The sequence below is a fragment of the Melozone crissalis genome, unplaced genomic scaffold, assembly GCF_028551555.1.
Source record: "Melozone crissalis strain CALT ecotype California unplaced genomic scaffold, PUWL_Pcris_2 ptg000013l_1, whole genome shotgun sequence".
Lineage (NCBI taxonomy): Eukaryota > Metazoa > Chordata > Aves > Passeriformes > Passerellidae > Melozone > Melozone crissalis.
This window is the reverse complement of record NW_026535791.1, coordinates 13,766,965-13,792,979: the sequence shown is the minus strand read 5'-3', so window position 1 is coordinate 13,792,979 and position 26,015 is coordinate 13,766,965. Positions and strand designations below refer to the sequence as shown.

Sequence of the window (26,015 nt, the reverse complement as noted above, 5' to 3'; positions counted from 1 at the left end):
TTCCATGTCTTGGTTTATTTGGTGTACTGTCAGTTCATTAAGGAAGTGGGACTGAAAAGCTTCCACAGGAGCAGTGTTCTTTCAAATTCTTACTGCATGTAATTTTGTTCAGTAAGTATTCATTATCTCAGTAAGGCCTTATTTACAATGTAAAATGGTATCTTAGATTGCATTTTCAAAGTACTAGTGTTGCTTGGTTTGATATGAATGTTAAATATTGTGTGAATATATTGGTACTATTACATATTTCACTTCATATTGTAAAGCTAGTCTAGAGTAAGTTGCCACATCAAGTCATTGATACTTTCCAAAAAACGTGTGGGAATCTTACCTGCTAATAATTTAAAAAATGCTATGTAAGAAATTTAGTGTCCAATGCTTCAGTTTAGAAACTTTATTAAAATTAAGTATAGTTAGTGCTACAATGCTTTTTTGAGTTCCTGTCCCTGGGTATCATTTGAGGTGATATTTGAATACCAAGTTTTAGATTACTATATTAGAGAATTTTGCATACTTCTAATGATTTCTGTAAGTACTTTTTCTTTAGACTTCATATTGCTGCTGTTTGTGCTTTTAACAGCTTTCTAACCCACTCTTTGCTATTTTTAAGTTAGTTTTTTCAGTTTATTCCATTTAAGGATTTGAATAAGATGGACAAAGGTGTGCAGACCTTATTGGAACGAGCGGATCACACGCACTTCCTAACCCTTGTGAGCTTGGGCACAATTTTGGAAGGATTAGAAGGCTTGAGCTCTTCTATCTTAACATTCTGATGTTATATGATAGATTCAGTATGTAGAGGAAATAAAAGAAAGCTGGGATGTCTAGTGACTAAGGCAACACTAGGAAGAAACTATTCCTACATGTTTATGCTAGAATATTGTGATAATTTATTTATCAATATCTTTCTATTTTTGTATTTTTAATTTTTTGCACTCTTTTTCTGTTCTAATGGCTGCCCTTCGGGATAGGCTGACCTCTGCTCTCCGTATGACATCCTGCAGTCGGATATTCGTCACATTCGAAAGACTGTTGACACTCTGCTCGCCCTCGGGGAGAAACCCCCACAATCAACTTCTGCTTTTCGCTCCTGGGATCTATTAGGCTTTTGTCTTTTCCATATACTTTTTATAGTCTTGATGTATATAACTTATCACTGGAATTTGCTAACAGCATAACCTGTTCGCATGTGCGCACAAACTTTCTGCTTTGTCTCTGAAAAATTACAGGTACTTAATTTCCTTCCTTTGCCTTTCAAACTTCTCCCTTTCCCTTGCTTCCTTGTAATATCTTTATTAATCTCTTGAAATGGAAGAGAGGAGTAGCATCCTGAAGGCAAGTCCCATGTCTTTTATCCCCTCCAGCTGTAGTTTAAGAACTTATGTATCTCCTTATTTATAGCTTTTCTTTCATGTTGCCTAGACTACTCACTAAATGTGTTGAAGCAGTGAAGCTTCTCTTATTCCATATTTGGGTGTAGGCTAGATGTGTATCACAAGCTAAATAGAGCTGAGCCTCTTACTTTTTGTGAAAATCCAAGAATGCTGCAAATACTGAAGCAGTTTCAGGTGGCACTTCCAGCAGGTGATAGTATTTTCCAAGTGGGTGCCAATTATCTCTGCACATACTGTGTTAAGAGCACTTAGAGAGCTATCTTTCAAATTACTGTGATTTTTTTAAAGTCTTATATATTAACAAGAGTACTGTAACTTTAAAGATTGTTGTTCATCTCTACTGTTCTGATTAAATTCCATACTGGAGTAGTTATGTTTTCCTATGGTAGAATAATCTTTTTCTTCTGTCACACAAAACAGTGTTGGAGTCCTTTTAAACACTTGCTACATTAGTCCCCAAAGGCGACTGTAAATTAGCAGTGGATATGAGCAAGACTTTAGAATGTTTCAGGATGAAGGTCATGCAGTACAGTGACACAGTTTGGGAATAAGCTATTAGATTCCTTGACCTGCCATTCTTTAGTGTGACATCAAGCAAGTCCCATCATTATCTTCTCTGTTTCATCACCTGTGAACATGCAGATACTGTTTGTTTGTTTATTTGTTTGTCTGACCAATGGAGCAAAGACAATATAGCCAGGAAAACGGATCCTCTGGGAAGACTCTAGCTTTTCCATCCTACAAAGTTTTAAAGAGCAGTTTAGACATACATTAGGCAGGAACTATTTTGGTATGTTTGACCTCTGCCTATGGTTAGACTGCTGGACTGATGACTTCTATTTCCCTTCCAGTTCTGGGTTCTGTTCATCTACTCTAAACTTAAAATAGGACAATTTTGGGGTTTTCTCCTTATTGAAATGAAATATTATTTTTATTGAAATTTAAATGTATTTATTATTTAAATTTATAAATAATAATATTAATTATTTTAATTTGACAAATTAAGATTTATTGAAAAATGCAAACCCTCAAGAATAAACCCATATTGGCATTGCAATATTGTCCTAGATGCTGTTGCCTAAATTTGTAATTCAGGCTAGCTAACCAAAGAACCTCAGTTTTGTGTCTTGGAAATACATGCATTCATTTCCCCCCATCTAGTATATAATAAAATAAGTTATAGACTTTTAGAGTATAACTAGGATAAGAATTTGTGTGTTACTGATTATTCTGGCCATACAGTTATTATTTAATGCTGCTCTCTAAATATTCCCACTCCACAGATACTTGTAAAATTTTATTGAAAAACTTTTAAGTGCAGTTCTATTCCTGGTTTCTGTGGCTTAAATATATAGATAGATATATATAGACAGATATACATAAAAAGTAGCAAGTGTATTAGATATATGTTTTACAATGGAAAACTTAGTTTCTGATGATGGATAAATCAAAAATTTTAAAGGGTTTAGTGTGGCTGCTTCCAGTGCATACATATAACAACTTTTTAATAGAGTGTCATCTGTGACAAAGTGAGAGTTCAGTGAGTGCATCTAAGCTTTTTATTTGGTATGTAGCTGTAGACTTGTGCCTTCATCCTGCACAGGCCTGTCTTCTAACTGTGAGCCTAATCTCAGCAATTCCGACACCAGACACTTGTTTATTCAATCACAGCTTGCCATTTAAGCTTTCACTTTGAGCAGATCTTTGCTTTTTTTTTTTTTGTTGTCTTGTTCTAATTATTTTGCTTTTCTGATTAAACTGAGTGACATATGGCTTGAATCAGTTCAGAATCTACTAATATGTTTGTTTATAGTCCAGTGTTGGCATTTGAGACAGAAGTGATGTCTTCTAGAGTCGGGGTTTTGCTATTGCTCCCATAAGTGGTAAACAGGTCTCCTGTCGATGGTTTGTGTTGTGCCCTCCTTATATAGTGCTGAGCTGCATGTATGAGTACATCTTTTCAAATGAGAAAATCATGTGGAGAAAGGTTTTGCTGCCATCCTATAATACACATCTGTCTCTGTCTATTAACACATCTGATTATCCACTGTATCCAATAGTTTGGAGGGCAGTAAGAGGAGTAATCAGTGTGTTTTGCATTTTCAGTGTGCAGAAATGGAAGTTCATGTCTTCAGTGGTTGAATGCTTTATCAGAGTAGACACTGGGCTGGAAACTGAACTGCTGTTGTGCTAGTGTTGATCAAGTGAATGTCCCCCAGTGACACTTAACTCTCAAACTTGTCTGAAGTCCTAACTTTTTATATGCTTACCATGCAAACAGAGTCATCACTTAGGGACCATTTTCTGTGTGTTCTCAGCTATGACAATATCTGGTATTTGAAGTGTAGCATTATGTGCAGTTTCTGGTAGTTAGAGATGGTGAAGCCATCTTGAAACAGATGGTGAAAAACACCAAACATACTTGGTTCATGACAAGCACAGCTGTGCTAACATACATGAAACTTATCCAGTTTGGTATTTTTTGGGTGTTGTTATTGATTACACTTCCAAACATCTATAAATCTTACAGGGAAAGAAGTAGTGAAATTACCCTTACATTTTCTGAGTATAGTAAAGTTTCTCAAAATATATTTCAAATGTAATGCAAATATGAAAAATATCTGTCTTTCCATCTCTGAAGTCAATAATTCCTACACTAAATGGGGAACTGGAAACTAAAACATCTTTAATCTACTCTAATAGGTTTTTTGCTAAATTCAGAGTCCCGCTTCTGTGCTGCTGTTCTGTGGCTTTAGTACTTGTGAACCAAACAGTTCAACTCTTTGATGGTTCCTCACCTTTGAGGAGATGTCAATATTGAGATACCCAGTTAGATATAATTGGTACTTACTGCTCATAGCTAGTTACATAATAAGGTCGATCACCTTGAGTTTAAAAAAAAAAAAGTGCACTGTAGTTCACCCTAACATTCATTAATAACATGAATTATATTTGCTCCTCTGTTTCTTTTCCCATTCATTTTTTTGCATTGCATTGATCGTCAGAGATTTTCAAACCATGACATCCTAATAAATGGGTTTCCAGTCTGTACTGTGCCCATCATACTCTCATGTCCTGTGGAGATCGTCTCATCCATACTGCAATAAAATAGTGAATACAGCTTGTAGTGGATATTCTTGCAGGCAAAATTTGTTTGCACTGGATCACAAGTGGCATTTTGATGTGAGAATTTGGCTTTTTCCTTGATACAGAAAAAAAATATTTTCAAGTGCTATGCAATGCAGTGTAGTAGTCCTTTAAATGCCTTTTGTAAAATAAAAAATTTTTATAGCTGAAAGCTGTATATAGAACCCATTGTGCTCCTAATAAGTGTTCTGAAAGTTGAACTTTAAGTGAATGGGGACTGAATTAGATGTGAGCAAATATTCAATAAGGTTTTTACTCAGTATACATTAATAAATTACCAAAGAATTGCCATGTCATTGTTTTTCACAAAATTTTTTTTCTGTTACAAAAAAACCCCAAAAATCCCAGTCATACATGCAAGTTGAGACAAAAATGGTACAGCTGGTTTTGTGAACCTTTACCATTTCCTTCATTTCTATAACACAAGCTGTATTATGCAGAAAGAGCAGTAGAAAAATACTGTAAGATAATGATGTATGCTGCTTTGGTGATACAAAGCACTCGTCACTTTCTCAGAATTTAATATGTAACTTTTTGGTATAATTGGTATTTCCCTTTTAAGACTGTGTTTTCTCTTACTGTTTCATGTGTGTCTTGTCTTTATTAAGATTTTTGTTCCTTGAAGTTTCAGCTCACTGTTTTCTAAGCTTGTTAGAATAAAACTGTGAGGGATTTTCTAAAATACGTGGTCTACTTTTAAACTTTATGGCTCAATGTCATAATTTATTGAAGAATCCAAAGCCCATCATCAGCAATTACAGTTTTGCAAATATCCAATTTATTGGATGTGCAGAAGATGCATCTATATAGATGTCTAGCTGGCTATGACTCCAAATACATGATTTTGCAGCTGCAGTGTGGCCTCAATTACTGTGCTTTTTTATACCTCTGTTCATTTTTACTTGAAATGGTAGTTCAAGGCATCTGGGCATATACAAACATCAACAGTAATAGTGGAAAAGGAAAAATATCTAAAAGAACATAATTTTAAATTGCCTTAGATATATGAAAAAGTAAATATTTGCTATAGCTTTCTTTTTTGACCTTTAAAAAGAAAATTAGTTTTGTCCTAAAAAAATGCAAAGGTTGTGTATCTTGGACATAAGTTTGCTTAATCGTAATGCCCTGAAGTTTCTTTTATTGACTTCCCGCTTCAAAATAGTTGGCTTCAAACATTAAATGATGGGCATTACATGGACTTAGGTTTTTTAATATGTGCTTTGAGAAATTGCACATTGCAATATTCATTGTTTTATTAATATTTTCCCCTGAAATCTGAAATCTCACATTCTACAAATACAAGAAAGAAAGAGAAAGGCTCTTGCTGAATTGTGGAATTCCTTTCCTCTGTATTTTTACTAACAAATACAGACAGTTGGGCCTTGCTCTTATCATGATGTGGTCATTTTACCCCTTACCAATCTGGCATTATGGCAGCAATGTCTTTTTTATAAATGCTTACTGTGGTTGAATTGCCAAGCTGCTTGCCCTGCCATAAACTAATTCAAACAGTTGTCTTGACTTTGAAGTCATCTAGTGTCGAATAAAAATAGATATGTCTGTGGAGTGTGTCACATGTTTTTGAGGGATTAGTGCCATTGTGTAGTCCTGACTTCTATCCTAAATCAGATATTTGTTCCAGGATTAGAAGCTTGCTGTGGCAAGCACATGCACACATGCACGTTTGTGTGTACATCTGTGGTACTGTCTCTTTGTGCTGCTTTGTGATTCAGCCTCCTGTTGCTGCCTCCTTTTTGTGCACTTCACATTTTTTCCTTCAGGAGGACTTTGTTCTTTTGCTTCATTATGAGTTTGAAGACATCTTTATCCATTCAAAATGTGTGTCTGAAGAAGGTGGTTTGCTTGCAACAAGTAATATAAGTTCCTTTGTGTTCCTTTGTGTTGCTAGAGAGAAAAAAGGCAGTAAAAATATAATAGATTTTCATTTGTGTAGTGGATAGAGAATAGAGGGATTGGTGCTGCTATGAGGAGCGGCAGCCTTCCCACCACAATTGTTTTAGGCTGTCTGTAGAATTAGTATCCACTTCTTCCATCTGTTCTTTTGGAGTTTGTTCAGTGATGGTTTCAACAGGGGTGCTTTTAGAGAGAGAGTTCACACCTCTACACAGAAATGCTATGTGTTTACATCTATTGTAATTGGGACAAGAATTTTATTTAATGTGGGGAGAAGTGAGTGAAGTTGAGTCTCCTCAGAGTCAGGGGCAAGTTCTCCTCTTGCTTGGCCAGGCATTTGCTTCAAAGTGCTAGGATTTCAGGAAAGCTTTGAAATCTCCATGGCTTGCAGCTTCGCAGCTTTGCTGGTGGTGGTTTCCAGAGAGCAGTTGTATCTGGAGAGGGAATGAGGCAGAGCATGGAAAGCAGGGACAGCAGCTGAACTTAAGTACAAAGACACCTGGGATGGTACTGCTGCTATGGAAAGCTGTTGTTTGTGCTTGGGATTCCATCCTTGGCAGAATTTGCCTTTTCATAGTCTGAGAAGTAAAAATGTGACTAAGAAACTCTTTTTGAAAAGTGGGAGACAAGAGTTGATGAAAGCCATTTACAAAGCTTTTTAAATAGTGTTTAGGGCTTAAATATCAGAACTGATTTGTGACACATTAAGAGAAGCTGGTCATTTTTAGGAGGTAGCATTGGTCTCATTGTCAAGTTTGGAAAGTTCATTGTAGCCATGTGGTTAGCTGCAGAATTATAAAATATGAGCCAAGCGTGCTTCATAAGAGAAGACTGTTAAGTATATGTGTTTTGACTAATGACATAGAATGGTACATAAAAAACTTATGAGGTGGGAAACTATTCACTCCTACAACACAATTGTATGGTCCTATTTTTTTACAGACCTCCTAGAACAGCTTTCCTGATTGGAGTATGCATCTTGTAAATTCAGCAGGTAGAGAGAGGTTGCTTCATACAAACTAAATTACTCTGCTGTCTTTAAAATAAGTAGATAATGCTTGCCTTTAAAAACAGAAAAAAAACCATATTGGATGGGTTTTTTTATGGGAAATAGGGCATGCATTCCCTTATGCTTTAAGTGCAAATGTGCTTATAAGCAACTGCAAAAATCCTAGCAAGACAGCATGACAGAGCAGCTCAGTGAGTGCTACAAGGTGCCACAAAAACGGTGGGTTTGGAATTTAAATTTTTCTAAGTAAACATTCTTTAACTCTGGTGGTTTAAGCAAATCTGACTTCAATAGCAAAATGCAGAATATTTCCGAACATAAATATCTAGCAAGGTAGGTTTTCTTAGCATTGGGTTTTTGGGTTCAGCCCATACCCTTCAGCCTTGCTATGCCAGTCCCTTAGTTTTCAGACACTGGATTCAGCAGGCCTTCTTATTAAATGCCTTTTGTCTAGCCTGGAAGAATAATGAAATATTGGCATGCTAAGGGCCACCAAATCTGTGAAACAAGAGCCTACTCTGCAAGGACACTGGAAAGAAGTAGAAGAGTGTGGAAAGAATAACATTTCACTTCAGGTGTCTGATTTGTATTCTCAAATAAAATTAATATGGTTCCTTTTTAAAAAAAAAAAAAATTGAAATCAGAGAATTGTAGATTTCTAGATGAACTGGCTCCCAGGACAGTAGATTGGCAAAATGTCTAGTGGAAATCACACCTTTGAAGTAGAAGAATATTGGATGTTTTTTTTCACCCTTTTATTTGATATCACTGTATCTACCTTCTTATGTAGCTACTCCTGAGCTAATCAGTATCAGTTTAGCAGTTTGCATCCTAAACTATATGATTTTCTGGAAAAGTCACTTTTTTAAGAGGAATAAAAGTTGGGGGGAACCATCTCTGAAAGCTTGCAGGTCAATATTTCAATCAGAAGAACAAACAAGAATGAACTGCTGACTCAGTGTCTTTACTTAAAGGATCAGTTTATGGTAGGTAGGTTTGGAATGGAAATGTGGCTGATGACCTGGAATGGCTGCAAGATGGGGGTAGTTCCTTGGCCTGACTGGACTAATAGTTGCAGCAGGGAGGAGCAGAGTGGCTGACAGGAGCAGGAGGCTGTTCCCACAATAGTTTGGTTAATGTGACTCAGAATCCACAAACTCAGTGGAAGTAGTAACTCAGTGTTAGCAAGAATATTCCTATATGTACTCTCTTCCATGTGGGAAATATATGTTGTCCATCTCCTGCAGACCTACTCAGCCAATTTCCCTGAAAATTATCTGTTTTAAGTTGTTTCTTGGGTCCTAAATAAATCTTTCAAACATAAAATAATAAATACTAAAACAGCTTCAGTAGTAAATATAAAATGTAAACAAAATACAGATAAATTAGTTACCAGTATCAGATGCTGTGATTTGTAAATGAAGTTTGGCTCTTATCTTCAGGTAGTTAATAGCTATGTTTTATGCATAAAGGAAATATTCATTAACAAAAGAAAGTCATAAACATCAGAAATAGTGGAACAGCTGTTTAGTACTGATACTTTTCTGGGGCTGTGGCCCACTGGAGGAGGTCTCCTGAGCAAGGACTGGACTAGAGTGGAAGGAGATAAAAACAATTGAACATAGGTGCATAACGTAGTAAAGACTGTATGAATTGTTCTTGTGTGTACTGGTTACATTGTATTGAGTTGTTATGGTCCACAGGAGTAAAGGAAGGGACTAGAACTGAAAAAATGTGTCATGAGAGGAGAGGTTGAAGAGATCAGAGAGGTTTAAATTGAGGAAGTAATCAGTATGAGGAAGTGTGGAAAAGGACCATAAATTGTATAAAGATTAAAATAAAGGACCCTTAGTTTACATTACAGACTCAAGAGGAATATTCAGTAGAAGACAGGTAGTTAATTAAAACAGAATCTCAAATGCATCAGTAGTTTTAAAAGCTGAAATTTTATTGAATAACTAAGATATTCAATAGTAAGAATATCAAAACCACCCTCTCTGCAAAAAGTCAGTATTCCAAGTCTGTTGATGGTTATGTATGGATGTTTTGGGAAGGAACAGGTTAGATCACACAGATGGTGCCTTTTTCATGCTTAAAGCAATGACATAGAGCTGAAGTACTTCATGAGCCAGGCACTGTTTCCATGTGTTTGTGTTTAATAGCTCTGTTTGGATTTACTCTTACTTGTATATTTTTGTCATCCCACTTACGCTTTTGGCTTCTATGTTGTGGCAGTGAGTCTCACAGTTGTAATTATGGTTTATGTGATGTAGTCTGGCTTTTCCATTTATTTATTACAGACTTGCTGCCCTGTTTCATAACTTCATTGATTTCTTAACAAGAATACCCAGCAACATTGAGAAAAACTTTCTAAAGAGAGGGCCAGTCATGACACAAGGCTGCCCTTCTAACACTTTCTCTGATTATTCATGGGTGGGTGTCTTGCTGTCCTTGTAGGAGATAGCATATTTACTGCTTGCCTGTCTCCTGCTATAGCAGCCTCTGTGCACAGCTAGTGAGCTCCATCCTGGCCATGACTGCTGTGTCCTTATGGTGAATAAAGTCAATTCCCAGGTGTTTCAAATAAGGGGCCAATACTCAGATGAAACACTTGGCCATTGAATGCCCAGCATTGCACACACTTCCCTGTATGTGCTAGGGTGTAGTTTTCAAGGTTCATATCCTGGGCCCTGTCTAGAGCTCAGTGGAAGAATGGGGGTTTTTTGGTTTGCTTTTTTTTTAGAGTCAGCCTTCCATCCCCCATCTCACACATATGTCATAAAAGTTGTGTTATCCTGCTTCGTAGGTGAAAGTTTGGTGCGTGCTTGCTGGCCCTCACTCTTAGCTGTTTACATGCTGTAATGACTGCAGAACAACTTGGCTTCTGGGGCCCAGAATATTAACAGATCTCTCACTAACTCTTAGGGGTAGCAGGAGCAAAATCAGAAACTTTCTGTCAAAATCACAGGAAGTTCTTTTAAATTAAAACTAGGAAATGATTCCTGCTTGCTGGAATTTGTGTTCCAAATGTGATCATGTGAAGTGAGGTTCTGCAGTGAGTATTGAATATTCTAATTTTTACTCCCTTTTTTGTCTTTTTCTAGGAGAAGCTCTGCCTACCACATCACATCCTAGAAGAAAAGGGCTTGGTAAAAGTGAGCATAACAGTTCAAGCATTGCTAGATGTAACCACAGTGAAACAAGCTTTATTCACATGAAACTACTCTCTCTGCTGTTACCAGCTACACTGTGCCATGAACGAATCAAAAAGCTGCCCATTTTTACAAACTGCATTGAAAACAACTCCAGTACTCCAAGAGTATTTGTGATTTTAAACCCATGTTTCAGACTGTACATATGTGTCGAACTATAAAGCAGAAACTGAACAGAAACATTTTCTAGAGGAAGTTGGCACTTCACTGCTTTTCTAGCTCACTTTGTACAGTACTTACTAAAACAACATCTCTCTGCCACTTAAAATCGTGTGGAGTACACAGCTGTCTTGCAGCAAGATACTTTGTATTACTAAACTAAGAATCACTGTAATCACCTGGGGGGAGGGAGAAGGGAGAGTAAATCAGACTGCTACCACCTTAGGTTTTTCTGCAGTTGCTTCAGGCTATTGCCTTTTAAAAATATCCAGACATTAAATATTTATATAAATATTATTTATTAGTGAGTTGTTATTCATCCTTTGGATGCAAAATGTAAATTAGGAAACTGTATTTTATTACTGCTTTTTTTGTGGTTAAACACTTTATTTTAATATAAATACTTAGTTATTTTTTATTCTACTTGGTGTGCAGTAGCTCTAGATCTCCGTAAATTGTATTTTCTAATATGTAAGATAAAAAGCAAACAAAATAGGTGCTTCTATTAAAAGAACAGCTAGCTGGAATGGAATTCTTTATTTCTTGAATCTGTGGAATATTGGTAAAAAATTGTCTGCATTCCATTGAGTTTCCTACATTCCAGTAACACCTCTCCCCTCACTAGATAGACTAAATTGGCTGAAAGTGAGAGCACACCCATTTTATTTGTATATAGATGTTTAAAAACAAAAGGAAATATGTAAATTTGAAAAATAAATGTGAAAAAATATTTTTGATTGCTTATTTTGCTATGCACAAGACATTTAACTTTTGCCACAACAAAATTATTTATGCGCATTAGGATCATGTGTCTTGAAATGTAATTTTGCACTGTAACTTGACTTCTTTTAAAGATTACAGCACTACAGAACAAACAGTAAAAAATAGCACAAGAATGTTAACAAGATTAACAGGTAGCCAAAAACTTAATTTGTTTTCTTCAGTGATTCCTTCAAGAGGAGACAAAAATGACTGAAATTGCCAAAGGCAGTCTCAAAGACCTGGTCTTCCAGATCCAGTCTGCCTGGGTACAGTGCTTCTCTTTAAAAGTATCCACAGAATTAAGCACAATGTTCTGTAGTGCACATTTGCAGCACCAGACCTCTACTTCCACGTCAGCAATAGGAAATAAAAGTTCTTCTCCTTCTTACCACTTTACATTTTTCAAAGAGGTTTTTAAAAGCATACTTTGTTATTAAGACATCCCATTTTCATTCACACAAGAAGCCAGTGATGGGACTTGGGCAAGCAGGACGGGGCAGCAGCATGTGGTGAAAAGGGAAGCTGGCTGGGGACACACAAGCAGGGAGTTTGAAATGTAGAGTGGCAAAAAAAAAGAGGTAAGGGGGTGTGAGGACTAAATATTTAGGCAAGAGGATGTGGAGAGAGCTATTGTATGAAGGCTTTTGGGCAGAGTGATGCATACTTGTCACTGCCCCCTCCCGAGGCACTGCCTTTAAACCCACCCATGTTCAGCAGCACATCTGCTGAGCTTCAGACGGTGTCTGAACACAGAGCACACACTTCACCACCACCACCTGCTCCAGGGCTGGGAGGCAGTGACAGCAGCGTGTGAGGAGGAGCAGGAAAGGGGACTCGCAGACAATGAGCCAGACAGTATGCATGGAATATCCAGTTACTTCAACCAAAGCAAAAACATTTATTTTATAGAGGGAACATAGACTTAAATTGTAATTTGATTGGCAGCTAGCATATTGTTTCCTATAAAATGTACTGTGCACTTTAACACTAAATGAAAATGTATTTTAATATTTTACAGAGCTGCACAAATATCTGTTTTGTCAAAAAGCACGAGCAATGTAAAGAAAATAAGTTTTCAAGTCAGAGTTTATCAAATTTTAGAAGCATTCAAGGATCAAGTATAAAAATAGGAATATTGATTTCTGCATCTTGAGGGTAAAAATGCAGGTTTCCTGAGTATTTTTTTACAATGTATATATGGCAACATGAAGCTTTGTAATTATTATTTTGACAAATCTTGTTTTTTCATAATTAAAATTTTGTTTTCCTCCTGATAGTGTCTTTCAGTATTTGCTTGAAGTTGGCTGTAAATAGCTCTAAGTATTTTGTAATACAGCTTTTTTTATGCGGTCTTAACCTGTATGGCTAAAAACAGAATCTTCATGATCCTTTGTACAATATTTATATGTGCAATAAAACATGCATGGCAAATCTGTAATACCCTCCACAGTGAACATAATGTATATAGAAAATCTTTACTGTAGTTACAATTAAACTATATTATTTACAGAAACCCTTTAATGCCTATTCCTGTGCCTGATGATTTCTTGTAAAAGACATGGTAGTTAGAGAGTGCAACACTGGAAATGATGGGTTTGGGGATGGGGGAAGATGATGATTTGATGCAAATAAAGGCATTTTGCAGCTAAAGTGGGCATAAGATCCAGCTGGTAGGATGTTGGGTACCTGGAATGTTCTCCCTGCAGCTTTCCTGCTGCTGTGGTGAAGGCCTCCTGCCAGTCAGTGGCAGTGAATTCTCTGCCCTCTGCTGCCAGGGCCAGGCTGGGCTCAGGGAGATGGGGGAGACCCTTCCTTAAGCTTGCTCCTGCTCACATTGGTGTATTAGTTGTTCATTTTACTGCTGCAGGGCAGCCTTTTCTCCTCCTGAAATGCAGAGATTGTTCTGCAGCCTTCTGCTTCAGCAAATAAAACCTGAAGATTCCTGGAGAGTGCTGAATCCAAGCAGCAAACACAGTAAGCCCTTGGCCCTGGGGATCCAGTGTGCCAGGGCTGTGCCCAGCTGCTGTGCTCTGCCCCTGGCTGCAGAAACAAGGAGCATCTCACAGCATCCGGCCTTCTCTTGCCCATGCAGATTTCTGAAGTCATCCAAGTACAGATTCTCCTAGATTCCAATTTCTCTAAATGGAGTGTCTTTACCTTAGTGAACAGGTGAATTTATGGGCTGTCCTTTTTCACCTTTGATAGGGGATTTTGGAAGCAGAGGATCCCTCTGCAATAATTTGCTTCTGGAAAGCTCTTGCAATGCACACAGTTGTATCTTCCCAGCCTTCAAAGCGTAATCATAAATTATTAGATGCAAGACTGATATAAATCAATGCATAATTTAAGGCTGTCACCAGCACCTGCCTCCCTCTAACTTAGAATCTAGCAGGAACCAGAGACACAGGAGAGCATTTAGCATTGCCTAAAAAGAAACTCATCCTACATCTGTGGTAGCATTTCCTCTGGCAAGGGTGAACCAAGGTTTGAGCAACGATTCAGGTCCAGCTGAGCCTGAGAAAGCTGAGTTTACAGTGATTACTTGCAGCTTTCTGGAACAATCTGTGTTCTTGTCCAAGGTAGCTGGCAGAATTATATCACCAAGAGCTATTTTAGATCTACAACCGTCAGGACTAAATTCTGCCATCTTTTGTAAAATAAGTATACTTTATTTCAGCCATGAGATATTAGATAATTAGACAGCAATTGCTTTTTTCAGATCTATTTAGCAGTTTCTTCTCAGTCCTGTCACATCTAAGATACACACTCTAAGAATCAAAGGACAAGTGGAGAAAAAATCCTTTTTAGTACAGACTGCTTCCTTCACAGGTTTTTTAAGTGGTCTTTTCTGTAAGTATCATCCATGGAATACTCCAGATAATTTGCTTGATAAGGCACAGGACAGTAAACAACTGTGCACAGCAGGCTTTTGTCTGCATTCTCCACCAGACCTTGTCCTTGGAAGGTATTTACACAGGCAAAACACCTACCACTTCAGATTAATTAAGGAGCTTGATTAGCTGTGCCACTAACAACTTCCTTCCCTATTAAAGGCTGAAGTAAACCCCAGAAATTAATTAGCTGAATGGGCACAGTGTTGTTAATCACAGGCTTTGCACAGTTGCACTAGAAGCTGTCTGCAGGTGCCACATCCACACCCACGCTCACGGTGTGAAAGGGTAATAAGTAACTCATCTGCTGGCTTGCATTTTGACCCAAAATGCAGCAGATGTAACTTCATGGCATCAAGAGTTTACCAAGCATGCAAGAACATTCCCAATACTTACTCTAAAGCACACACATTAAATTAAGGGGGACTTTTATTTTTCTTAGAAGTACAATCAGAAGAGCTCCATTTTACAAACATTACTTCAGCAAATGATTTTTGTTTAGTTCACCACTATCTCTTGATTCGTATAGTCCAGGCAGCCCTCATCCAAATGGTTCAAGCATTGAGGTATTTTGCATGGTGTTTGATGTGGTCATTAATAAATGAAGCAATGAAATAATAGCTGTGATCATAGCCCTAGAAAAGAACAACAATAAAGAAATCAGAAGAGAACATACAGCTCATGATAAAGCAATCATGCTAAGCTCAAATGAAATGGAATGATTCTCCTGGTTTTATCCATCTTAAGAAATACCTGGAATATATATAAAAATGGCAAGGGATACATAACAGGCTAAGTACAGATGAGCACTAGGAAGCTGAACAAACAGAAAGTCCCTTAACCTGCCCAGACCTGGGCCTGTAAGCTGGAGATGTGTAACAGCAAGGCTCAGCTGCAGAGTGAGAGGCAATCTGAGAAAACATTGCCCTCACAGGCACTGTTCTTCTGGTAAAACACAGGGGGGATAAAGGAGAACAGAGCCCAGGTACGAGTTACTGCTCCATCACTGTGCTGAAATGTCACCCTCTGGTCCACAGCCCTACATCAGCACTAACTCTATCTTTAGGTGCAAGGCTTATGATAAAGCAGAGAGGACAATCCTTCACTCCCCACAGCTGAGCTCCTCACTGGGTCTGGGTGGAAGCTGCCAGTGGCTTACAAAGACTCCACTGCTCTCAGGACAGCCTTGTTCTGGGTCACTGTGCTACAGGTAAGAGCGATGTGAAGCCGTAGGTCTTTACATGAATCTAGGATGTAAAGCCCTGAGTCTTTACATGAATCTAGGATATCAAGCAGTTCCACCCCTTCCCTAATTTACACAAACACACGCAAACTAAATAATGAAGTTTTATGGTAAACACGAAACCCACAGCACAGATAAGGGGTGCAGCAGAAGGCCATGTGTCACTTTGGCTGTACAGTGACTGGAATACTCATTACAAGTGATTGCTGCTGTGTCTCCACCCGAGCACGGGCAGCCCCGTGCAGGGATCAGCCTGTCCAAGCTGGAAGCACGACGGCACCTAGTGGTGACACGCGGCTGAGTCGGGTGGGTGACGCACACCTTGATGGCCCATGCGACGACAGGAAAGTGTCACTTCTCACCCTCCTCCTCAAGTGACCAGGGACAGGCCCACAGTGAGAGCAGGCCTGCCCCCTTGCAGACTCTCTTCACTGCCTGCTGTACAGAACCAAAAATCACAAAGAATCTGACAACCAAGGAGTGCAGGAGCAACTTGCCTGCTGCAGCCTGAAGACTACTGGGACTTTGCGCTCGGTGCAGGCAGCGATGAAGTTATCGGGCAGTAACTGGCCTGCAGACAGGAACTGGTCATCTTTGCCTTGGTCAATCAAGATGTCCAGGCAAGCGCCCGAGTAGGACTTCACAAGCTGTGTGGCATCATAGGCCTGCAGAAATCAAACAGAAATTACTTCAGGTACATGTCTTCCACTGGTTTGTTGACTGCAGGGAAAGAATGGCACAGACAGAGTCCTGGGCAGTGCTGCTCAGGACACCAAGCTGCACTTTGGAAGAACGACAAACTAGGAAAAATCCAGGCAACTGAAAAGTAATACCCATTGCTTTAAAAAGGGCAAATGTATGAGTCAGATAATTACCAAGTTGGCAGTTTAACCAAACAGCACATCCAGCCCAGGGCTGACTTCCTACAGAATGGAAGAGCAGCAATATAGTCAGTACTAATTCACACTCTTCTGCAGCAACTAGATCCTGCTGAAGAAACGTGGTGTATTTATTCTGGCAGCTAAAAGTCAAAATACCAGTGTGGCACAACTAAGCTCATGGGCAGGCATTTAACCTGAAGGCTCCCATGATGATTTGACCAAGAAAATTTGGTTTGACTGAGAAACAAATTAAAAACTCTAAACATATATGTATCAGAATGTAATTAAGATGGGGAACATGTTACCCATGGGGTCCTGTGTTTATTACATGCTCAAAATAAACAACTCCTTTAAAAAGACAGCAAAGTGTTTAAATGGTGTGGAGAAGACCAATCACCAATGGACAGCAAAATCCAAAGTCCTACACCAAGGCATCAGAGCCATCCTTCCAGGATGCCCCCAGATCCAGAAATGACACTATGATGGAAGTGAGAGCTTGGGCCCAGCCCAGCACTGTGGCCATGGTATCAAGTTCTCCTGACCATATTTACATGGCAGTTTTAAGCCAAAATAGAGAGATCAGAGGTTGTATATCTGTTTCAAAGGCAGATCCAGATCCTTTCAAAGGTATGCTCCTGATGATTGCTGTTGATCTATTGGACTAGGTTTGCAGAAGCACTCCAAAACAATTTAAGGGGACAGAAAACAGATTTTTGGGAGGTTGTTTTATTTTGTTTCACAACAAATCCATTACACTAACTCTAAGCAAGTTTAACTGGTGGTTTCTAAATACACAAACTACTCAATTAACAATTAGAAAAGCAGAGAACACTCTCCAATCCTGTAAAGTTTTAATCAGACCTGGAAGTCTTCCTAAGACATAATTTAATCCAATTTACAAGGGACTGCATTGCAGCTTGTGCTTATTTACAAGGAAATCTGAGTACATGGTCACAACAATCCCTTCTAAGTTAATTATAAAAATACAGTGCAATGTTCAAGTTGAGATTAAAAGTACTGAAGGGCTGCCCAAATAATGCAGCAACCATGCAGACAAACGTTTTTGTATCTTAGCTATTCACATACAAGTACTGATAGCTCAAAATAAAGGTCCTGGAGCTAAAATCTAACTTTGTCTAGTTTAATGCTGTTCTGCAGGATACCAATTTCCAAGTGTCTGCCAGGCTCCTCTTGGAGGCCTCCCACAGGCTGCCCCTGCAAGATGTCATGAGGCTCAAAAGTCTGAACAGTTTGCAGCAGTCTCTCTTCAGGCTACTACAAAAATACACTGCTCATAATTGTTCTCAGCCCAGACTTTTAAATCTTCATAAAACTGGGAGGAATGTAGTTGATTTGATGAGAGGCCTGTATCTCATTACATTTTCATAAGCACCCTAAGGCAACGGCAAGTCCCTCCTGCCAGAAACAAACAATGCTTTTCTGTGCTTAGGGGTGTAGTAGAATATCAGTACCAGCTCATGGGCAACCCAGAGTTTTTTTCCAGGCTCTTGCTGTGAGGTATTTACAGATCACTCATTCATCTGTCATTAAAGAACTGCAGCTGCAACACATACCTCCCATTTGCTTGCATCTGGTCCCAGATATCCACCAAGGGCTTTCTTCCCCCACTGACACTGAATTGGGTTGCAGATTGGAGCAAATGCTGACACAGACTGTTCAGAAAGACAGCAGCAAAAAACCAAAAATTATGTAACAATGAACAGCAACAAATGAAACTATTTTTATATTTAATGCCCTCAAAGAACTCAGTATTATGTTTTCTTCTGTCACATTTACAGAAATTTATATAAGCATTAGTATACCTCATATAAGCTATAATTCATCTTACTTTGTACTTCCCAGGATTCTTCAGAGCAAGAATAAGAGCTCCATGACCTCCCATGGAATGCCCAAAAATAGACATTCGTTCAGGGTCAGTTGGAAAATTGGCATTTATTAGTTTAGGCAGCTGTAAAGGAAACAAAAGCATAATAAAAATAATGTTAAAGCAACTTGAATATGTTTAAGAAAAAAGCACACAACTAACCAACTTTTAATGCCACTGAAACCAAAGGCCAATCTCTGGTTGTAGCCTGACATTTGTGATCATGGCCTGAAAGCAACTTGAAGGGGAATGTGAAATCAAAAGGAAACAGTTCAACTGATAATAAGTAACTCAAAGTATCTCTACAGAAATCTCCCATAACCTTGTAACACAAGAAGTGGGAATTTCCTATGACTGAGCCACACCCCTTTATCTTACCCAGCAACATCAGGAGAACCCAACAGCCCATTTACCTCATCCTTTATGTAGGAATACATCCTGTAGTTTGTTTTCCAGGGATCTTCAGTGGCATCCACATAAAAACCAGCACCGGTGCCAAAATCCCAACTTTCATCTTCTCCTTCAATATTGCAGCCACCTAGTGTGACAAATCTTTCCTTTACTGCATGTTCAGAATTGGAGAGCCTGCCATACAAATCAGACTTGGAGCACAAGTTTCTCAATCACATCTCTACCCCTTCAACTATAAAACAATTCAGATTTTAATTCATTAGTACAATGTTTCCAAGTGCTATTTCAACACTTTCAAAATTACACTTACATAACACCTACAGATATATCCAATTCTAAAGAGTGTCAATATCTCCATAAATAAATATAGCATATACATGTCTTCTAAATTATTTCTGTTAAGCTTTGTCCAATTTACTCAGGAACTTAAAGAAAAGTTGGCACTTGTTAATTGGTGCTACCATCTTATTTCAGCCATTAGACCTTTGTGACAAACAGAAGAAAATTTCTTCTTCCCCAGAATGACAGAACCATGTATCACCAAATGGTGTGTCCAAGCCAGTTTATGTGCTTTAAATAATGCCTGCTACACCTCCCTTTATAAGATTCTTCAGAAGAATAATTCACTGTTCCTATCATTTCACAAGTCTACCTTTTCTGCAATTCATTTCATTTCTCCCACCTATAATTTCCATGAAACTTACATAATTTCTTCTTTGAATACCTGCAGGATTGTATCCTCTTTTCCAAGGCTACACTTTCAAACTAAATTTGCAAATGTGTTCTTGAAAGTCAGTGTATCTCACCCAGTCCTCCCTTTGCTTAGTCTGTGACTGACCAGCCTGGTCTGCAGAGCCCAATGTAATATTTCAAGGTATATGTGAGAGGAATGTTTTGGGGAAAGAGAGGCCATTATTTCCTACCTATTATTTTGCCACAGTCAGATTACACTGCAAACCCACGTGTAACTCAGCAGTCCCTCACAATTTGTGCAGAGATGGCTGCTGCCCTCCCACAGTGTGCAATCAGGTTTGTACAAGGATCAAAGCTGACTTTGCTCCAGTGACATGCCCTTGGACACCGAGTGATTCTGTAACTTAGCAGTCCAGCAATCACAGGGACTGGGGTGCTTAAACAGGTTGGATGTAAGAAGTCTGTCTTCAGTACCTCGGAGATGGACAGAAACTCAGAAAGTCCTGCCAGGCAATGAAGGCATAGTGCTCATTATGGTAAAAAAACTTTCAGGAAGCCTTGAAAAAAAAGAAATTTGAAAAGGAATCTGCACAACATTGCTCAGTATACCTGTCTGGAAAAACAAAACCCTTCAAAGTAGGAAAAGTGAAATCTGTCAAGGCCTGACTGAGGGTCTGTAATGACAAGTATTTAATGATTTCATGCAGTCTTTTTCCCCATCCAGATACATCTCCAGGCTCTTGGAAGGTAATTCTCATGCACTACATAATTAAAATGCATATGTAAGCATTTTCAATACCTCTCAGCTCTTGAGCAATTATATTTGAATTGCTTTTCACTTGTTTCTCTAGACAGCTCAAACTGACTTAAGAACATCTGGGTCTCTGAGCTAAAATTTAAGGGAATCATATGAAGCTTATACCAAAACTCATTGAAATAGTAGAGCAATCCTTATCAGTCATTAGGCTAAAAGGCAAAAGAGAGGCTGCCACGAGGGACTTAAAATAAATTGGACAAAGCAATGACCTCTGCAAAGGCAGTTACACATTGATAGAGACAATTTACACAGATACTACCAAAAACAAGTTCCAGTCCAACTACCCAATATGAATAAAGCAAAGGTTAGTTGCCCATCTCTAGCCTGCAGCAAATAGCAACAACAAAGTATGAAGTTCATTCATTCACAAGTTTTGCTTTTCTGCCCCTCTTCTTCATTAGAAACATGTAATTACATTCTTTGACCTGACATAACTTCAAAACCTAGATGTAAAAAATACTTTATGGAAAGAACATTGCATCTTTTCCATAATGCCTGCAGTCAGATGCAATTCATTAAAGCTCGGTAAATATCAGAAGGCTGACACCTCTGTTTACAATACTCATGAGACTGTGGCAAAATCCAACAAATACAAAACAATTAATCCCCAGTATTTCCAAAAACTGCAGATCCACCGTATTCAGATTTCCCATACCATAAGCTCAGCCTTATACAAATAACAGCACATAATTTTAAAAATCCATTCATTACTAGTCTGTTGTAGCTGCAGGCAAAAAGGGTTTCTAGTTTGCTTTTCAAGTATTGTAATCCTCTGAAGGCATGTATTTAATTTGCTTTAGAAAAGAAAATGCAATTAAGAGCAAGCATTGCATCTTTGTGTGGCAACACAGTTCTGCAGGTTTTACAGGGTCATAGCAAGACACACAAAATGTCAGCAAGAATTCTAAAAAGGCATATTTGTTGTTTCACTTTTCTTCCCTCTCCTCATCTGTGCTGAACTCTAGAGCCCCTCTGTTCTAGTTTTAGTGCCACAACAAAAAATTCCAATGTCAAACCCTCACTGCCCCATTATTAAGGACATACACAATGTAATCTAGTGAACATGCAGGTGTGCAGAGGTCAATTCTGACTCGGGTGGGCAACACACATTTCAGCACACTGCAGCATCCCTTTCTCTGAGGACAGAAGTGCCCTTCAGTGTCATGACAGTCAGCATTCTCTGGTGGAACTCACGTGGGCTGGTGTCTGGTGCCACCACAATGAGGCCGTGCTCGGCTGCCGCCTGCTGGAACGCGGCTTTCGTTATGAAATTCTGTTCTGTGCAGGTCAGCCCTAGGGAAATAAAAACATCCTCGGTTACCCACTGCTCGTGGCATTCCGGTTTCAAAACTCTTTTTGACAGAAAAGGTTTTAGTGCTTTCCAGCACTGTGCATTTAAACCCACTGGCCACAGGCATTTGCTAAGGCTGACACTGTTAACTTCTGACCCCACATCCTCCAACTACGTTTTGCTTCGTACTGTCATCCCAGCTGTTGGCATTACAGAGCCACACATGTGGTCTGACAAAGTCTACATATTTTAGACAGGATAAAGGGCTCATAAGCACCCTGGCTCCAAAAGCCACAGCAATACATGCCTTTTCTACAGCAGCAGGTCCAAATAAAGTCCAGTTACAAATAAATTATATTTCACACCAATATTTCAATTTTGCTTCACTATGCAAATTGAGAGGAGTTAATGATTCCAGTTTTCTCTGGGGACAAGTTGCCAGTAACCTAGTTTGACTGATATAGTGCCCAAGACAATACAGTTTACATTCAATGAAATAAATGTGCTGCATGGCTTAGAGCTCTTCAGACAATTTTGATGTTCCTAACTTCAAATATAAACATTTTTACCCAGCCCACTGTGATGACACAGCTATTTTGTGACAAGGAACAGAAGTCTCCACACTAACAGTCCTGGTCTCCAACTTTCTAAACACAAGTCTCAATAAAACTAGTTTCTGCTTTTTATTTTGAATAAAAGAAATTAATTAATTAATTTTTGATGAGACAACTTCACGCCTGCTGCACAAGCCTCTTGCACAGCCCTTTCTGATCCCACAGGTTTGCTTCCCACCAGACATGCCTGTGCTAAGGCAGCTGACAGCACCTCTCTTTCCAAGTTCACCAGTTGCTTCCTGCAAAGTTGTACTGGGAACAAGGTAGAGTCCACAGGACAAATGTGCTGGCTTCCATGGGCTCTTTGCACACCCCTGCTCTGTCAGCTGAAGCAGTTTTTAGAAACAAACGAGAGCAGGAGGTGTCCCAACGGGAAGGCCTTACAGGAGAACCTTTATAGATACACTTTGGAACTAAAGGTAGGAACATTTTAGAATTAAAGGGTAGAACACTTTGAGCACAGAGCATTTTAGAACACAATCTGGTAGGCTACCCCCAAGCTGCATTCTGATTGATCACAGCACACTCAAACTAAGTGTGCCTTCCAGAAGATGAGCTTCTGTAGAATCCAGGAGCTGCCACTGCAGCACCTCTACATTAAGTTTTCAGCAACTGTAGCGCAGTAGTTTAGAAATGCTTAAGATTGTATTTTTTAAGTTGCTAAGACTCATGTTACTTACCTGAGAGCCAATACAGCACAGGACACTTCCCAGTTTCAGCTTTTGGAGGCAAGTAGATTCCAAATTTCATTTTGCATTTTAGCTCTGCACTGTATTAATAAAATAGTCCTTGTTATCACCACTACCTAATTAACAAGACCACTACCATTAAAAAAAGGAATCAGTGGACCAGTGCATTTCATTGAAAGGCAGATCTGGTCAGTGAATTGTAACAACTAGGTTAAAGGAAGGGAAAATCAATTTTTAAGCTCAGCCTCACATTCTAGATTTGGCAACAGCTAATTTTTCAACCTTGTTCTGAATATACTTAAAACAGAAACTTACAAAAGTCTCTGTTAAGCCACATTTTCACAGTGCTGCTAACTGAGAACAGGTTGAAAATCGAATTTTGAATCCCAGCAATACTTAGCTTGAGCTTTGGCAATCAAATTGCAAAGCAATTTTTACTGAAGAACATATCCACATGAGTTGCACAACATAAAAAGCACAGTATGTGCCAGCAAGGGAGGTTTTCAATCTACTAAGTCTAACAAGTCTAAGACCAATTAGTTGCTCAATTAATGCTAAAGCCTAAAACTATCGATAAACTCTTATCTAAGCACAGCTGATGGTTTTATTTTTATTTGGACCAAAATTTTTTAAAAGCTTGGTTTTATACACCTTCAATAAACAAGAATCTATTCACTGAGTCACTGCTCACAGCACTTTCCCAGAGGGCACAGAAGAGACCCAGTAGCAAGTGGAACTTTGCAAACACAACTCTGTGTTGCAAACAGGACAACCCAAAGTAACCAAGCTCCATTTCCAAAGGTAAAAGTACCAGCTTCCCACCTCAGTTCTGCAGCACTAAACATACTAGCTTATGTTAAACATTAACACAGAAATTCAAGAGCACAGCCAAAGCAGCAGTAGACATTATTCCTGACTGAAATATGGATATTAGCGAGAGCATGCTGTTTTCCTGCAGACTGAAAACACTGCCCCAAGCTAAACATCTTGGTTGCTTTAGTGGTGTTTACCTGTCGTGTTCAAACACCTTCTGGAAACCTTCAAAGCATTTGTTGCTGGAAACCTGTTTCAGTGCCATGATTTTAACTGAGAAAAAAAAAAAAAAAGGAGAAAGTTAAATTTGCAAATAAAACAATCCTGGTCTTAGACTTTTTGAGACAGAAGAGTTGAATACAACTTGTAGTATCTTTGCTTAATGTTACTGTTTCTCAGAAGAATTTCCTGCACATGCTTTCTGATCTTTCATTAACTTTCTATTTCCCCAAAAAAAAGGGAGAGGGGAGGCTGAACTCTTGTGAGCAGAGTGGGCAAAGCCTACCTGCTTTTCTACAGATTCACATCTCCAATGATCTTTTCCTCAACACTAACTGTGGGTTGCTCTTCAGCTACCAAAAAAGCCCCATTCCCATGCGCTGTGGTTAAGGCTGTAACTTCCACAATTAGCATGCAGGAAAAAAACCTGTCCCACCTTTCCTTCTCTTGCGTGTGAGAGTATCCAGCCACTAACTGCCACAATACTGAGCCTTATTCTCATCTTTGATGGAAGTTAATTACCACATTCTAACAGCCTGTGGGACAGCAGAAACAGCGGAGCAGAAGGCTTATTTCCACAGTGAACAGGATGAAAAATACAAGCAAAGGAGAGCCATGGGAGTTTTAGAACAGCTGGTAGTGCAAGTGTGCTACAGAAACAAGGGAAGGCTTGTTTCTGTAGCACAAAAGTGGTCAGTTTGCATGGGGCAGTAAGGCCAAGCAGGGAGCTGAAAAGTGAACAGACTGCAGGGTGACAGAATTGCAGAATATTCCGAGTCAGGAAGGGACGCCCGGGGATCATCCAGTCCAGCTCCTGGCCCTGCCCAGGACTATCCCCAAGAGTCACACCAGGTGCCTGAGAGCACTGTGGAAATGCCTCCTGAACTCTGTCAGGCTGCTGCTGTGACCACTTCCCTGGAGAGCTGCTCCAGTGCCCAGCCACCCTCTGGGAGAAGAACCTTTTCCTGTTATCCAACCTAAACCTGCTCTGACACAACTTCAGGCCATTCCCGCGGGTCCTGTCACAAGCACACAAGAAAATCCTGAGGGGAGCCCCGGTAATATCAGACCAGGTATCAATGTCAAAACAAGCGTCCCATCCCTCACACCTGCGCCCTCCAACGGGGCACCGGGCAAGGAGAATCACGCAGCACGGAGAGCCCTCGGAGGCCCAGCGTTGTCCCCACAGGGCTGAGGCTGAGGGCCGCCCGCTCGGCAGCGCCTCACCGCCATGGCACGGAGCGCCACCAGGGCCCGGGCCCGCCTCGGGACGCCCTTTTCCCCGCAGCCGGCCCTGCCCGCCGCGCCACAGCGCTCCCCTGCGCCTCCATTGCCGCCCTCCCGCCTCCGCCAGCCCGCACGGCCCAGGCGCTGCCGCCGTCGCCTCCCCGCCCTCCCGGCCCGTTCTCGCTGCCATTCCCGCTCCCAGTGCCATTCCCGCTGCCTTACCGCGGAAGAACGGCGGAAAGGGGCGGCCCTGTGTGGAGGCGGCTCCTTCTCCCGCCCCGGGGCCGGGCCGCACCGCCCCCGCCCGCCATGGCCGTGCCGGGCCCGGCCTCCCTCGGAGTCGCAACACGTCAGAACACGTGTAAACATTTTTTATTGAAAACAGTTGCTGTGACAAATGCGTATTTTGTGATTGGCTTTTCGTAAATATTAAAATGAATATTATATGTGTTATGTTAGAAAGTTATGCTGCATTAATTTTCTTAAGTAGTGTGTTAAATACAGTTTTAGGTTGTAACATAATGTTAAAATAGAAACTGTGTATGTGAGATGTTTTTTAAAGAAAGGAATGAGGTATTCGCACCAGATAGCAGCCACAGGACACCTAAATCTTTCAGAGAAAGAGAATTTATTGCCCCACTATCAGAAGACAATACTTACTGCCTCGATGAGCTGTGAAGACGACATTAGGATTAAGAGGAAGAAGCTGACACTGACAAGACAGAATCCTGTGTTTGAATGGAA

The 26,015-nt window shown here is 39.7% G+C and overlaps 2 protein-coding genes across 8 annotated transcripts in view; one reads left to right on the top strand and one right to left on the bottom strand.

The window, feature by feature from the left end:
• LRCH1 (leucine rich repeats and calponin homology domain containing 1) overlaps window positions 1–11,121 on the top strand; it is a 120,522-nt gene extending 109,401 nt beyond the window's left edge. For 4 of the 7 annotated variants that reach the window (XR_008482853.1, XR_008482854.1, XR_008482852.1 and 1 more), the window contains 2 exons: window positions 972–1,229; window positions 10,569–10,656. Coding sequence is in view for 3 of the 7 variants with exons in the window: in XM_054271988.1 (XP_054127963.1) it covers window positions 10,569–10,682 (114 nt within the window). In the remaining 4 variants the exon portion in view is untranslated. Of the gene's footprint in view, window positions 1–971; window positions 1,230–10,568 lie in introns of all 7 variants that reach the window. The other 3 variants (XM_054271988.1, XM_054271987.1, XM_054271986.1) reach the window with 1 other exon arrangement.
• A 3,769-nt stretch (window positions 11,122–14,890) lies between these two features.
• Window positions 14,891–25,560, bottom strand: ESD (esterase D). Its single transcript, XM_054271991.1, has 9 exons — window positions 25,494–25,560; window positions 24,023–24,098; window positions 23,004–23,092; window positions 21,613–21,711; window positions 18,911–19,035; window positions 18,462–18,581; window positions 18,187–18,285; window positions 16,229–16,396; window positions 14,891–15,123 (listed from the first exon to the last, which is right to left on the bottom strand). The coding sequence occupies exons 2-9, from the start codon at window positions 24,088–24,090 to the stop codon at window positions 15,043–15,045; spliced, it is 849 nt and encodes a 282-aa protein (XP_054127966.1). The 5' UTR covers window positions 24,091–24,098; window positions 25,494–25,560; the 3' UTR covers window positions 14,891–15,042.
• Between the last annotated feature and the right edge of the window lie 455 nt (window positions 25,561–26,015).